Below are 16,654 nucleotides of genomic sequence, written 5' to 3'. Positions count from 1 at the left end.
AGTGTATCTTTTTGGATCCTACCATATGCTAGTAATAAGAGTTATACACATGTACAACTTCAGGGCTGTTTGTTGTTGAACACGGAAGGCAGCATTTGGGCAGAGTATGGGCTCTGGAGTCAGGAAGACCTAGGTCTGAATGGGATTCCTGACCCTTACTTTCTGTATAATGCTGGGCAAGTCATTTTTTCTTCCTAGGACCTCATTTCTTCATTTGTAACATAGGGATAGTACTATTTGCATCATAGCACCGCAATGAATATTTTATTAAATAGCTTTTGTGCCTCATATATGTTAAGTACCCAATAAAATGTGGTTGCTGTAATACTAATTGTGAGAATCCCAGGGAGATTATTTTTGTGCAATAATCATTTCCCCTTTTTGGCTATCCATGGTGGGGTCAGTGGACAGATCACCAGGGGGAACAGTGAGAAAAATTTGGCAGGAGGAGCCTCCATTTCCAAATATGCACACAAAATGTACCTCTTGCCTAAGCCAGAGGTGGAGGTAGATGTCATGTGTCATATAAGTCTCTGTCAGTTTGGAGAAATATGTTTTCAATCATAAACTAGGAAAACACTTTCTTATTCTCCAACAACTTCCACAGGGCATCTTTGATCTCTTTGTTCCTTAAACTGTAGATTAGAGGGTTCAGCATGGGGATCACCAGTGAATAGAACACAGACACCACCTTGTCCCTGCCAAGAGAGTAGCTGGAGCTGGGTCGCAGGTACATGAAAAGGGCTGTCCCAAACAGCAGAGTCACCACCATCAGGTGTGAGGCACATGTGTTGAAGGCTTTCCTTTGGCCTTCCACTGAATGGATCTTCAAGACGGCAGCAACTATGTAACTGTAGGAGATGACGAGGATGAGGAATGATGTTCCCCCAATAGTGACCACTACAAGAAAATTCACCACTTGACTGAGGAACGTGTCAGAGCAAGAAAGCGCTAAGACTGGTGGGAGGTCACAGAAGAAATGGTTGATGATGTTGGGTCCACAGAAGTGGAGCTGAAATATAGAGCAGGCCTGGATCAGGGAGCTCAGGAAGCCACTGAAATATGCCCCAATCACCATGTGTGTACAGAGACCCTGGGACATGATGGCAGTGTAGAGCAGGGGACTGGAGATGGCTGTGTATCGATCGTATGCCATAGCAGTCAGGAGAAAGCACTCAGTTAGACCTATGCCAACAAAAAAAAAGAACTGAGCAGCACAACCCAAGAATGATATGGTCTTCTGCTCCTGGAAGAAGTCAGTGAGCATCTTGGGAGCCACTGTGGAGGAGTAACAGATGTCAATGAAGGACAAGTTGCTGAGGAAGAAATACATGGGTGTTTGCAGACGGGTGTCACTTCTGATTAGAAAGATGAGGGCCAGGTTCCAGGAGAGGGTCACAAGATAGATACCCAGGAAGGTCACAAAGAGCAGGACCTGGAGTTCTGGATGGTCTGCAAATCCCACGAAGATGAATGTGGTCACTGATGAGCTGTTCCAGGCCTTAGTTGTGGACGTGTTTCCCATGGACCACAATGACAAGATGAAGATCTGGGATAATAATGACAATCTGCATTACAGTGGTATCAACAAATAATTAAAAAATATGTGAGAGGGAGGGCAAAGTATTACAGAGGATTACAACTTTATGCAAAGATTCTCTCTCTTTCTCTCAGAAGGCAATTATAGTCATTGTCTTAAATATTTGCTTTTTAATATAGCATGGTTGATATGAGCTTAAACTTTGGATTCAGACTTCCTGTGATCAAGTCCTGCCTCTACCAATTAGCAGCTGTGTTACTTTGGGTGATATGTATATCATCTCTAGGCTTCAATTTCTTTTTCTTTAAGACAGATGACAGGATCAATGTCATACATTTATTTTAAGAATTAAAATAAGGCAAAGTTTGTAAAGTGCCTGATACATAGTAAATCCCCGATGAAAGTTATTATTTGGACAGTTTTTTGTATGTCCCAGATGAGTTACCTCATGCCCTGAAAATAACTATTCATCTAACTTATTTAAGTTTCAGTATTAGAATGGAGAAACCAAGGGAGAGACCAGGTTCAGCTACGTAATTGTGAAACAACCAATCAGACATTTAGAATATTTTTTTTAAACTTAAAGTCTCAGCTATGTTCCATTTTGACATTTTATGTAGACTCTAACTAAAATGAAATTTCTTTTTACTTTTATTAAGATTATGATAGTTTACAACCTTGTGAAATTTCAGTTGTACATTATGGTGAGTCTTGTTGTAGGTGCCCCACTTCACCCTCTGCGCCCACTCCCCCATCCCGCTTTTCCCCTGGTAACCACCAATCAGTTCTCTTTGTCTACATGTTTAACTTCCACCTATGAGTGGAGTCATACGGAGTTCATCTTTCTCTATCTGGCTTATTTCATCAAAAAGATTAGGCCAGATGTGTATAGAAATGCTTTTAACTGTCAAATATTAGATCTGAATATACTAACATAGTTCCACTTTCAAATTTGTCTTCAGTCTGAGCTCTCTAAGCTATTTAATTGTTAAGAATGTGGATTCTGGCTATAGCCTGCCTGGATTTAATTCCCAGCTTTACCATATAATATATGTGTGATCTTGGGCAAGTTAGTTGAACTCTCTATGACTCTGTAAAATTAGGGATAATAATAGCACTTTGTTATTAGAATTCCTTCTCTCTCTCTCTTTCTTTCTTTCCTTCCTTCTCTTCTTAAATCTCTTTTAAGACATGCATGGCCCATAGTAAGTGCTCTACAAGAGTTTTTATTGCTGTTGTTATTTAAAAATCTAAATTACAATGTAGCCTCAATCAAATTCTTATAACTTTCAGTATATGAAGTATCTTTCAAGATCAGGGACTTGATTCCACCCAATCCACATCTATAAGAATTTCCATCACCCCCTCCACATCCACACTAAGTCTCAATCCACATAAATCAGAAAAGAACACTTACCATCAGCGGGTCTTTGAACCTGAGGTCCCAACTCAGCAGAAGGCACTAGGAAAAGTGTGGTCAGAGGGCCTGGTGGCTCATGGTGAATGACCCTTATAGGTGTGGGATATATCTTGATCCTTCTTCAGGTTTTAACCCAAACAATTTAGAAATCATCAAAATTACCTATCTTTTAAACAATATTTTCATTCTGTTCTACCTATCTCTTTAAATATGATGAATCTCACAAATTTGCTTTTGTTTTTCAAAATGGAAATGTTATTTTATGAATTTTAAAGCAATATGTGAGAACTGGAAGATAATTAGGTCAATAAACAACGGTGAAATAATAAACCTAAAAATCATGGGCACTTCCTGATCAATGCAAAAAAATCCTCTTAAAACTGGAAATTATGACAATCTATCTCCTGAAATTAGAGCTCTTAACATTTAGGTGTATGCCTTTCATGTTCAAGTATATGTATATGCATATGGCTGTTTGTATCAAAGACCCTCTACAATTTACATATATTATAGATATTATTCCAAGTCAATAACTTCACAATTTGGGAAGTAATGCTTTCTCTATTTGCTATAAATTTTTCTGGCTCAGTTTAGGAAAGCCACGCCATTTTATTATCTCCAATTTTTCATAAGTCAATCTACATCTACCTATTGCCAGTCAGTCAAGCTATCATTGATCTTTACTTTCCTCTTGGAAATTGCACAGAGATATGCCCTTGGTATAGACTCCCTCTCTTCTTGCACTCAATAGCTCCTGTTACAGATTTTCCAGTTCTAAACCTTAAAATTTGGGTAATGAGAGAATGTGAAGCTCCTTTTAGCCATCACCATGCCATCATTTGTGCAGAGTTTCAGAGATCTCTTACACTAATCTCAATCTTGTCAAATATGGCTTTAAGATTTGTATTATGTTTAGAGGCTCTGCAACTGTTTGTGAAAGGTGTGTAGAATTTCCAGGATCAGGAGGGGATTCTTTCCTTTTGAAGAAAATAAAGGGCCTCCAGCAAAGTTTGACATAACCCAGTGCAGATGTAGTGCCACATAGAGAAATTGGGAGCTAAACAAAAACAGCTCTACCGGAACCCTCACCCATTCTGTGTAGGGTCTGCCATTTAGCAAGGTAGAGACCTGAGGTCTGTGATGTTATTAAAGGTCATTTGGGCACCTACTCAGGTTAGCACAAAGGGAAGGGGGATGAGTTGGTGGTGATGATTCTGGGTAGGCTTCAGGATAAGGCTGGTTCTAATCCTGTTTCTACCACTTGCCAGCCGTGGGATGTTGGGCAACTCATTTAGTCTTTTTGATCTTCTATTTCTCCATTTGTAAAATGGGGATAACAGTGGTTACTTAAGAGTTGTTTGAGGGTTGTTTAAGATAATATGTGAAAGCCTCATGGGTCTTGAGATAGGACGTTTGCTTAATAAATTGGGAATGTTATTGCTATCAGCAGTGAATATTCCATAAAGAATTATTTATGGAAATGAGCCTTATTTTGGAAACGCTTCCTTCTCATGTGGCAGGTTGAAGTGTGCTTATCTTACAGACATAATGAGTTCACTGATAGACCATGTAGCTTTGTAAAAAGTGTTTAGGAGTGAGATTGAAGAATTTAATCATCTGGACTTGATGGGTCAACTGAAAGTCTGTTTAGAGTGTTGCCATTAGGGCAGAGAACTTCCACATTTGGAAGGAACAGAAAGTGAAGCTGGACAAATTGAAACAAAAAGAAAAGCATATCCCAGGTTTTATTCCCACATATAGATTCTCTGAATCTTACTCTAAAACATTAAGTGAAAGGTATATTAAGAGTTGTATGGAGCACTTTATGTCACCAAACTCTACTCATGAAGTAGTGCTTCTTCCCTTGAGAAAGGAAATCTCCTTCACTCTTACTGCAAACTCAGGGAGGCTCAGTTTGGTCTGAGTCTGGACTCCCTTTGATCCTATAATACAGTTATAATCAACACCAGGCCTCTTTTACAGAGCTGAAGAAGGAGAGTTTGAGAGGCTCAGGACCTAATTGGATTCATAGATGCTGGAGGTGAATGTTTGTGAATAACACTAGCCTTCAAGACCATAGTGAAGATAAAATAATACAGCAAAATTAAGCATCTAGCACAATACCTTGCACATAGAAGACACTTAGAGATTGATGAGAACTGGTAGGGTGGATTTACAACTCAGGTCATCTTTTGACAAAAATGGCAAGAAAGTGTTAAGTTTTATAGCCAAATCTTCCTAATCGGATCTTAACAGGTGCAGTTGGTGATGGAAGAGAAAAATGGAATAATGACGCAGAGAACCTGAGCTAAACTGTGGAGGTGATGTGGGTTTTCTATGGTTTCTCCATCATTCATGATCTGGGCTGTGTCCTTCACTTCATGATGCCTCCTCCTCTCACTCCTCCAGGAACCTGGTGTCCACAATGTCTTGCTCTTCTAGCTCTGTCTATCATCTAAATGCACAAATGGTTGATGTAACTGAAAGAGACTCTCTCAATGTGAGGTGAGAATTCAAAAGGCACCAAGAGATTAATTCAAGAATTAAGATTCAGATGGTAAAATTCAAGCCATCAGTCAGAAAAGAGAAACCGGGTTTTAGAGATTAGAGATCTCTTCAGTGTTTGGAAAATCTGCTATGTCAAGTCTGTCTCAATCACACCCCTTCCAAATTACTTTTCAGACTACTTACTAATAATTGGGGCTGTGTTAAAGGACATAGCAATCCCTTCCAAAACTTCATTCCCTCTTAAATCTCTTTCTAGCTGCAAGTGCTCAAACATGGTCCAGGAGGACCATCAAAGGAGCAGAAAGGTAAGATTTGGGCTGAATTTGAGGAAAGACAGATAGAATTGAAAGGTATATGGAGGTAAACTAAAATCCAAAGAACTTCTTAGCCATCTATATGGGCTTGTAGATCTAGGGTGCTTTATAAGTGAGATTAATATGAGCATGAAGACAAAAAGTAAAATATGAATGGCTGCACCCACCTTCTCCCTCTTGTTCTGTCTGACCCTTAGCTGATACTGGTCTTGAGTTCTGCTTTGGAAGGAGTCTAATCAGGCTTTGGTAACTGCTTCCAATCCCCAAAGTGCTAATGAGTTGGAGAGCAAGCTTGAGGCTGATTTATTTAGCAGAGGTCAAAATATCCACTTGGTGAATAGAATGTGTGGGCAGAAAAGTGGAGGGAAAAGATACACAGAAGAGGAAAGATGTAATCTTAAGAAATTCTTCTGCTGTCTGCTAACATCTGCATTTGGGGTCATTTTTGAAGTGTTTCAAAGCTGGGGCTGCAGGGGAATTTGAGAGAGGTTTTTTTTTTCTCTCTCCTTGGAGGTGTTTCATTACATTTTCCCTTGAGAGTCTTTTTGAAAAAGAAAGAAATGTATTATCCAAACTTCACAGATTTGTAGTTAATTGATCTCTGGGGTGGTATGCTCATATAAGTGCTCTGAAGAAGATGCTTATTAAACTCCATCCCAATGGCTTTCTCATCCTCCGAGGATTCTCAAGATCTCTTCTGGTAGTACATAAAGAACAAGCTCAAGATAACATTGGGACACATAGGGCAAGATAGATGCCTATTCTGCAGAAGAAAGAAAGATTGTAAACAAACAAACAAACACACAAACAAACTCTTTTCCACTCCTTCATAGAACCTTTTTGGCCTGAAGTATTTTAAGCGGATGGGAATTCAAACTTATTGAGCTTCTACTATGTGCTAAACACTGTACTAGGTGTCTTATGTGTGATAACTCACTAAATCCTCCAAACCCTCCCTTGCAAGGAGGAAACTGAAATTCTGAGAAAGAGTAAGCTGTTCAAAATTTTATAGCTAATAAGGGATTGAGCCACTATTTGAACCAAGGACTATGTGACAAGAAATCCTGCATTTGCATGTATGGTACATGCATTTATTTTGGAACTCAATTGCACATAAATGTGTATATATGGTCAATCGTATCTCTCAACTCATAATCCTTTCTCTTTTCACAGAAACCTACTACCTTCCTCCAGGAGAAAGACATTAGATACAGAAGTTTTCCTCTAAAATTTTTAGAAACTTCCTCTGACTTAGCATGATAGAGTATAAAGATGTAGGATTTTTATTCTATGGAGGGCTACATACAACAAAAAATAATTTGGGTCCAGGCATTCAATAAAAATCAAGGCTTTAATTCATGTATTTGAAGATGAGGGGAGAAAAATAAAAGGTTTGATTCACTTGTTTCTTAATCTGAGAATATTGAACTGTCATCTTTTAAAAATAACTAGAATAAATAGTGGAAAATTGATTCCAGCTCATGGCCAACTAAGAGAGAGAAAGTTTTTCTAACCAGACAAAGAAAGAAATAGAGGGGGAGACATCCAGGAGAGACTAAGGAATAGAATTCCAGTGAAAACATGGATAAGAGAGAGATTATTTATTCGTCCATTTTATAAGTCTTTATTAATGCCTCTTCTGTGCCAGACCCTGTGTAACTCATCAGAGACACACAGAATGGAAGATGAGATAAGAATTTTGCCTGTATGGTGCTTACATAATAATGGAGCTACTTACGATGAAGTTGTCACTGAAGGCAAGCTTTGGAAAACCAAGCTACTGCTGCCTTGACCATTATGTTTGTCATAACGACTAACATGATGGCTAGATGGGATGATGTTTCTGACTCCACTGAAGAGCTTTCATAAAGAAAGTGACAAGCTTGGGGTTTTAAACTCTCAGCTCACCTCCAAGACAACCAGAAAGCCTCTATAAAGGCTCTAAAATAAATATTTTATTTCTTGTAGATTCAAGGTCGATAAGACTTAAAATCAGATGCAAACTTAATTGTGCAGATCGCAAAGCCTCTTAAATTAAAGTTATGACATGTTTGAAAAAGAGGAAGACCCTGAAATTTGGATTGGGGATACTTTAGTAGGCTCTAAGGAAGTTGATAATCTTGAACTCCTAAATTAACCTGAGCCTTTCTAGCCATGAGAATAGTCCCTTTTAATCTGTCTGAAGAGACTAGCCTTCCTTTTTGCAATAAGTATTTATTAGCCTCGTGTGAAGCATTGCCTTGCAAGGGGATGCCTGTCCACATTAAGCCCCACCAAACCAGCCTTCATTGCTGCCAGATCATAATTAGATTCAAATATCAGCATGCTCCAGGAGGACAAGTAAAAAGTATGACTTTTGAGAAGAGATTATTTTTCCCAAACTTGAAAGATATTGAGTTATTTTGGAAAAATCCTGCGGGAACATATGTAGAATGGGTTCTAAATGTGTTAGCAAGAAAGACAGACTATAGCATTAGGTTGGGTAAAATGTATTCACATACTCTGGACTGTGGCTCAGTACAAAGGAAAGAATCCAATGTTTTAGGGAGATAGAAATTTTAAAGTAGGTTTATCATGTGTGATCTACATGCTAATCCCTCCCCAACCACGTCTATCTAGAGGGTTGAGAGGGAAGTCCCGTCATTCAGGCATGGAGGAACAACAGAAGGGGGAGAACCAGCATCTGTGAAAATTAGCATGTAGAATGACAGTGAAAGATGCTGTCATTGAGAAGATGTCTTGATTTTGTTGTACAGGCAAATGGTGGTGCTGAACCTCCAGAGACAAGGTGGACAAAGTTAATATATTGGGCAGCAGGACTTATACAGTCTGAGTCTGGCTTTTTTCATCTAGCATCTTGCATTCGTGATTCACTCGTATTGTTGTGTGTATCAGTATCCCATTCCTTTTTATTGCTAAGTAGCATTCCATTGTGCGAATGTAAGACAATTTGTTTAATTATTCTGCAGTTGAAGGACATTTGGATGGTTTTCACTTATGGGCCATGGTGAATAAAGCTGCTATTAACATTTTGATACAGATTTTCTTGGGAACACAGGTTTTCATTTCACTTGGGTATACATCTAGAAGTGAAATTGCTGGGTCATATAGTAACTTCATGCTTAATTTGATGAGAAACTACCAAAATGTTTTCCAAAGTGGATGCCTCATTTTTCATTTTTATTAGAAATGCATGAGAGAATCAGTTGTTCTGTATCCTTTCCACCTTTCGGCATTGTCAGAATTATTTATCTATTTATTTATTTATTATTTATCTTTGAGGAAGATTAGCCTTGAGCTAACATCTACTGGCAATCCTCCTCTTATGTGAGGAAGACTGGACCTGAGCTATCATGCATGCCCATCTTCCTCTACTTTATATGTGGGACGCCTACCACAGCATGACTTGCCAAGTGGTGCCATGTCCACACCCGGGATCCGAACCGGTGAACCCCCGGCTGCCGAAGCGGAATGGGCACACTTAACTGCTGTGCCACTGGGCCAGACCCAGAATTTTTTGTTTTTTATTTTGCTGTTCTACTAGGTCTATGTGGGATTTCATTTCAGTTTTAACTTGCATTTTCCTGACAAATCGTGATGTTGAGTATCATATGTTCATTTACACATGTGTTTTGCTGAACTACATGTTCAAATGTTTTGTCCATTTTTTATTTGGTTATTTTTTAAAAGAAATATTGAGTTTTGAGGATTCTTTTTTCTGGACAAGTACTTTACCAAATATATGATTTACAAATATTTTCTTACAGTCCATAGCTTGCCTTTCTTTCTTTTAATAATGCCGTTCAAGAGCAGAAGAAATTACTTTTGATAGCTGATTTGTCACTTTTTTCTTTGATGGGATTGTGCTTTTGGTATTGTATCTTGGAAATTTTTGCCTAACCCAAAGTCATAAAGACTTTCTCCTGTGTTTCTTCTGGAAATTTGTAGTTTAGATTTTACGTTTAGTTGTAAGATCCGTTTTGAGTTATGGTGTGAGAAATGGATTGTGTTTCACATTTTGACACATGGATATCCAAATGTCCAGCATTGTGGAAAAGAATATCTTTTCTATATTGAATTGTTTTTTGCATCTTTGTTGGAAACCAATTGATCATAAACATGTGAGTCTATTTCTGTACTCTCTATTCTGTCCCATTGATCTATACTATATTTATCCTTTCTCCCATACAATACTTTCTCGATTTCCTTTGCTTTAGAATAAATCTTAAAAACAGCTAATGTGAGTCATCCAACTTTGCTCTTCTGTATAAAAATTATTTTGGCTCTTCTAGTTCCTTTGTCTTTCCATGTAAATTTTAGAATCAGCTTGAAAATGTCTACAGAAAATGCTGCTGAGATTTTGGTTTGAAATGCATTGAGTCTAGAGATCAATTTGAGGGAATTAATATCTTCCTACATTGAGTATTCTAATAAATAAACATGATATATGCCTCAATATACTTAGACATTTGATTTCTTTCATGAGTGTTTTGTAGTCTTTTTCGTACAGATTTTGTTAGATTTATACCTAAGTATTTCATGTCGTTTTTTGGTGAGAATGTAAATGATACATTTAAAAGTTTCAATTACCAATTGCTCGTTATGAGTATGCAGAAATACATTTACTTTTTAGATATTAATCTTTTGTTTTGTGGCATTGCTTAACTTATTCTTTTTTCAACTTTATTGAGGTATAATGGACAAATAGAAATTTTACATATTTAAGGTATACAATGCAATATTTTGATATACATTGTGAAATGATCACAATCAAGCTAATTAACATATCCATTACCTCACATAGTTACTGTTTCCTTTCTTCTTTCCTTCCTTTCCTCCTTCCTCTCTTCCTTTCTTCTTTGTTGTAAGAATGCTTAAGGGCTACCCTCCTACCAAATGTCAAGTATACAATACAGTATTGTTAAGTGTAGTCACTATGTTGTGCATTAGATCTTTAGAACTTATTCATCTTGTGTGACTGAAACTTTCTACCCTTTGACTGGTATCTCCCCATTTTCACTCCACCTCGCATCTAGTAACCACCATTCTACTCTCAACTTCCATGAATCTGACTATCTTGGATTCCACATTTGAATGAGGCCATGGAATATTTGTCTTTCTGTGTCTGACTTATTTCACTTAGCATAACCTCCTCCAGGTTCATCTACGTTCTTGCAAATGAAAAGATTTTTTTCTTTTTAAGACTGAATAATATTACTTTATATCTCTATATACCATATTTTCTTATCTGTCCATCTGTCAATGGATGTTTAGGTTGTTTTCACATCTTGGCTATTGTGAACAATGCTGAAATGAACTTGGAAGTACAGATACCTCTTGAACACACTGATTTCATTTTCCTTGGATATATAACAAGAAGTGAGATTGCTAGATCATATGGAAGTTCTATTTTTAATTTTTGAGAAACCTCCATAATGTTTTCCATGTTGGCTGCACTAATTTACATTCACAGCAACAGTACACAGGGGTCTCTTTTTTCTACATTCTCGCCAACGCTTTTCATCTTTTGTCTTTTTAGTAATAGCCATCCTTAGAGATGTGAAGTGATATCTTAGTGTGGTTTTGATTTGCCCATGCACACTCGTGTGTGTGTGTGTGTGTGTGTTTGTGTGTGTTGGGGGAACAGAATGAACGCAAAGAATGACAAGTTAGATAGAGGAATTCCAAGATGGCGCCGTGAGTAGTCCTCTTTGTCTCTCGCCCTTCGAGTCTACAATTATTTGGACACTTATCGCTTGACAAAGGATATCCAGACAGCATCTCAGGACGTCTGAGACACCCACGCGACTATACATCGGAAGGCGGACGGACTTTCCTCCGGGAGGATGTGGAAATAGGTGAAAACTCTCCGACCCCGACGGGCAGCCTAGTACCCGCAAGCGGCTTTCTTCCAACGGACGCCCCCAGAGGATCCACACACATCTAGGGCAGGAGCGAGAACACAACAGAGGAGCGACGGTGGAAACAGGTGACCAGAACCCTACCTAAACCCCCGGCAATTACTCCTAAACGCAGAGGGAAACTTTGGAGTTGCACACCTGAGCCCGCGGGGAGAGTCTCTCCCCGCCATTGGCGGGGAGACCCGGCCTGGTGCTCGGGGCGCCCGGAGGGTCCCAGAGAGAGACACGGAGGGCACGGAGGTCTCCCAGCTGCCGTTGCCCGCCCCGTGGGACTAGGGATTGCCGGAGATCTCGGAGAGGACCGGGGCGGGGGAACTTTCAAAGGCGGGTCCGGCGACCCGGTGGGGAAGCGCCGGAGCTCCGCCAGGCAGCAGACAAAACTCTCTGTCTGCCGGTAGCAGAGGGGCCACGCTGAGCACTCAGGGCTCCCAGCAGAGGCCCGGAGAGAAGCCCAGAGGGCGGGGCGACCCCCAGCTGCCGTTGCCCGCCCCGGGGGACTAGGGATTGCCGGAGATCTAGGAGAGGACCGGGGCGGGGGAACTTTCAAAGGCCGGATCGGCGACCCGGAGGGGAAGCGCCGGAGCTCCGCCAGGCAGCAGACAAAACTCTCTGTCTGCCGGTAGCAGAGGGGCCACGCTGAGCACTCAGGGCTCCCGGCAGAGGCCCGGACAGAAGCCCAGAGGGCGGGGCGACCCCCAGCTGCCGTTGCCCGCCCCGTGGGACTAGGGATTGCCGGAGATCTCGGAGAGGACCGGGGCGGGGGAACTTTCAAAGGCCGGATCGGCGACCCGGAGGGGAAGTGCCGGAGCTCCCCCAGGCAGCAGACAAAACTCTCTGTCTGCCGGTAGCAGAGGGGCCACGCTGAGCACTCAGGGCTCCCGGCAGAGGCCCGGACAGAAGCCCAGAGGGCGGGGCGACCCCCAGCTGCCGTTGCCCGCCCCGTGGGACTAGGGATTGCCGGAGATCTCGGAGAGGACCGGGGCAGGGGAACTTTCAAAGGCGGGTCCGGCGACCCGGAGGGGAAGCGCCGGAGCTCCGCCAGGCAGCAGACAAAACTCTCTGTCTGCCGGTAGCAGAGGGGCCACGCCCAGCATTCAGGGCTCCTGGCAGAGGCTCGGACAGAAGCCCAGAGGGCGGGGCGTCCCCCAGCTGCCGTTGCCCGCCCCGTGGGACTAGGGATTGCCGGAGATCTCGGAGAGGACCGGGGCGGGGGAACTTTCAAAGGCGGGTCCGGCGACCCGGAGGGGAAGCGCCGGAGCTCCGCCAGGCAGCAGACAAAACTCTCTGTCTGCCGGTAGCAGAGGGGCCACGCTGAGCATTCAGAGCTCCCGGCAGAGGCCCGGAGAGAAGCCCAGAGGGCGGGGCGACCCCCAGCTGCCGTTGCCCACCCGGTGAGGCTAGGGATTGCCGGAGATCTCGGAGAGGACTGGGGCTGGAGAGAGTTCCAGAGACCCAGCTTAGTAGCCTAGGGGGAAACCCTACAGGCTCACAGAAGCCTTAGGGAAAGCCTCTGCACAGCACCAGTAGAAGGCACCCAGCCGCCAGCCACAAGGCTGGAAGACCCCAGGGCAAAAGCAGCATAGCTAGGTGTACTAACCACAGACTGTAGAAGATGCCAATAGCTCTCCTGCGACCCATAGAGGACAAGTGAGATTTGGTGGGTGCCGACAGCAACCGAGCGACAAATAAAAGTGATCCCACCCCTGGCCGCTGGAAAAGCCCATAACACCGTTGCAGACCCCAAGGGGAGAGCGCATCTAGGTGGGCAACAACAGTAGGCACCTGCAGCCTGAAGCCCCCCGTGACGGCCCCCACGGCAGAGGAGGGAATCCAAAGGGCCACTGTGGCTACGAAGAGGGGCCCAGGCCCAGTTAGCAACTACGGACAGGGTTCCTGGTTGGTGAAGTATAAACAGCTGCTCCCCCCACCGCAGCAGATGAAACAAGTGAAAGGAGCAACTAAACTCTATCTCCATGCGGAGGCACAAATCAACATCATCAAGCAATATGAAAAAATACATTAAATCTCCAGAACAGAAAGAAAGTAACAAATACACAGAAAACAATCCCAAAGAAAATGAGATATATAACCTAAATGATGATGACTTCAAAACAGCCATCATTAAAATACTCACTGAGTTAAGAGAGAATTCTGACCGACAACTCAACGAGTTCAGGAGCTATGTCACAAAAGAGTTTGATACGATAAAGAAGAACCAAACAGAAATACTGGAAATGAAGAACACAATAGAGGAGATTAAGAAAAATCTAGATGCTCTGAACAGTAGGGCCGATAATATGGAGGAAAGAATTAGCAATTTGGAAGATGGCAATATAGAATTGTTGCAGGCAGAGGAGGAGAGAGAAGCAAGACTTAAAAGAAATGAAGAAACTCTCCGAGAATTATCAGACACAATTAGGAGATGCAACGTAAGGATTATAGGTATACCAGAGGGAGAAGAGAAGGAGAAAGGGGCAGAAAACCTATTCAAAGAAATAATGGCTGAGAACTTCCCAAATCTGGTGAGGGAGATGGATCTTCAGGTGACAGAAGCCAATAGATCTCCAAACTTTATCAATGCAAGAAGACCAACTCCACAGCATATAGTAGTGAAGCTAGCAAAAGTCAACGACAAGGAGAAAATATTAAGGACAGCCAGGCAAAAGAAACTAACCTACAAAGGAACCCCCATCATGCTATCAGCAGATTTATCAGCAGAAACTTTACAGGCTAGAAGAGAGTGGAATGATATATTCAAAAATCTGAAGGACAAAAACCTACAGCCGAGAATTCTCTACCCAGCGAAAATATCCTTCAAATACGATGGAGAAATAAAAACTTTCCCAGATAAACAAAAATTAAGGGAGTTCATTGCCACAAAACCTCCTCTTCAGGAAATCCTCAGGAAAACCCTCATTCCTGAAAAATCCAAAAAAGGAAAGGGGCTACAAAACCAAGAGCAGAGGAGATAAGTAGAAGGACAACAACAGAGAGTAGCAGCTCTACATCAGAACAGATTAAACCATGGGACGAGAAACAAAGGAAACTGAAGAAAACCGGAAAACAAGACACAAAATGGTAGTGGTAGGCCCCCACGTCTCAATAATCACTCTAAATGTAAACGGATTGAACTCCCCAATCAAAAGACACAGAGTGGCAGGATGGATCAAAGAACAAGATCCAACAATATGCTGCCTCCAGGAAACACACCTCAGCCCCAAAGACAAACACAGACTCAGAGTGAAGGGATGGAGAACAATACTCCAAGCTAATAATGAACAAAAGAAAGCAGGTGTCGCTATACTAATATCAGACAAGGTAGATTTCAAAGCAAAACAGATAAAGAAAGACAAAGAGGGACAGTATATAATGATAAAAGGGACTCTCCACCAAGAAGACATAACACTTATAAATATATACGCACCCAACACAGGAGCACCAAAATTTGTAAAGCAACTCTTAATAGAACTAAAAGAAGACATCAACAACAATACAATAATAGTAGGGGACCTCAACACACCATTAACACCAATGGACAGAACATCCAGACAGAAAATCAACAAGGAAATAATAGAATTAAATGAAAAATTAGACCAGATGGACTTAATAGATATATATAGAACACTTCATCCAAAAACAGCAGGTTACACATTCTTCTCAAGTGCACATGGAACATTCTCAAGGATTGACCATATTTTGGGAACCAAAGCAAACATCAATAAATACAAGAGAGTTGAAATAATATCAAGCATCTTTTCTGATCATAACGCTATTAAACTAGAAATCAACTACAAGAAAAAAGCAGAGAAAGGTGCAAAAATGTGGAGACTAAACAACACGCTTCTCAACAAACAATGGATCATTGAAGAAATTAAAGAAGAAATCAAATATTATCTGGAGACAAATGAAAATGAGAACACGACATACCAAATCATTTGGGATGCAGCAAAAGCAGTCCTAAGAGGGAAATTCATCGCAATACAGGCTCACCTCACTAAACAAGAAAAAGCTCACGTAAGCAACCTCAAACGACACCTAATAGAACTAGAAAAAGAAGAACAAACAAGGCCCAGAGTCAGTAGAAGGAGGGAAATAATAAAAATAAGAGCAGAAATAAACGATATTGAAACAAAAAAGACAATAGAAAGGATCAATGAAACAAAGAGTTGGTTCTTCGAAAGAATTAACAAAATTGACAAACCCCTAGCCAGACTCACCAAGAAAAGAAGAGAGAAATCGCAAATTAATAAAATCAGGAATGACAGAGGAGAAATCACAACAGATACCAATGAAATACAAGAGATCATAAGAGAATACTATGAAAAACTATATGCCAACAAATTGAACAACCTGGAAGAAATGGACAAATTCCTAGACTCCTACAATCTCCCCAAACTGAATCAGGAAGAAATGGAGAATCTGAATAGGCCAATCACAAGTAAGGAAATAGAAACGGTAATCAAAAACCTCCCCAAAAACAAGAGTCCAGGACCAGACGGCTTCTCTGGAGAATTCTACCAAACATTCAAAGAAGACTTAATACCTATTCTCCTCAAACTGTTCCAGAAAATTGAGAAAGATGGAGAACTCCCTAACACATTCTATGAAGCCAACATCACTCTGATCCCCAAACCTGACAAGGACAACACAAAGAAGGAGAACTACAGGCCGATATCACTGATGAACATAGATGCAAAAATCCTCAACAAAATTTTGGCAAACCGATTACAGCAATACATCAAAAAGATTATACACCATGATCAAGTGGGATTTATACCAGGGACACAGGGATGGTTCAACATCCGCAAGTCAATCAACGTGATACACTACATTAACAAAATGAAAACCAAAAACCACATGATCATCTCAATAGATGCAGAGAAAGCATTCGACAAGATCCAACACCCATTTATGATAAAAACCCTCAGTAAAATGGGTATAGATGGAAAGT

The 16,654-nt window shown here is 41.2% G+C and overlaps 1 protein-coding gene across 1 annotated transcript; it reads right to left on the bottom strand.

Annotated features, from left to right (window-relative positions):
* Nucleotides 1–568: 568 nt before the first annotated feature.
* Nucleotides 569–1,525, bottom strand: LOC138916529 (olfactory receptor 5A1-like). Its single transcript, XM_070229157.1, has one exon. It carries the CDS (start codon nucleotides 1,523–1,525, stop codon nucleotides 569–571), a length of 957 nt encoding a protein of 318 aa, XP_070085258.1.
* Between the last annotated feature and the right edge of the window lie 15,129 nt (nucleotides 1,526–16,654).

The sequence above is a fragment of the Equus caballus genome, chromosome 12, assembly GCF_041296265.1.
Source record: "Equus caballus isolate H_3958 breed thoroughbred chromosome 12, TB-T2T, whole genome shotgun sequence".
Taxonomy (NCBI): Eukaryota; Metazoa; Chordata; class Mammalia; order Perissodactyla; family Equidae; genus Equus; species Equus caballus.
Note: the sequence above shows the minus strand (reverse complement) of the source record. Positions and strands in the feature narration are given on the sequence as shown.

Bases quoted from the DNA above. Each gene is read 5' to 3' on its own strand.
- LOC138916529 (XM_070229157.1), bottom strand. From the start codon at position 1,525: ATGGGAAACACGTCCACAACTAAGGCCTGGAACAGCTCATCAGTGACC.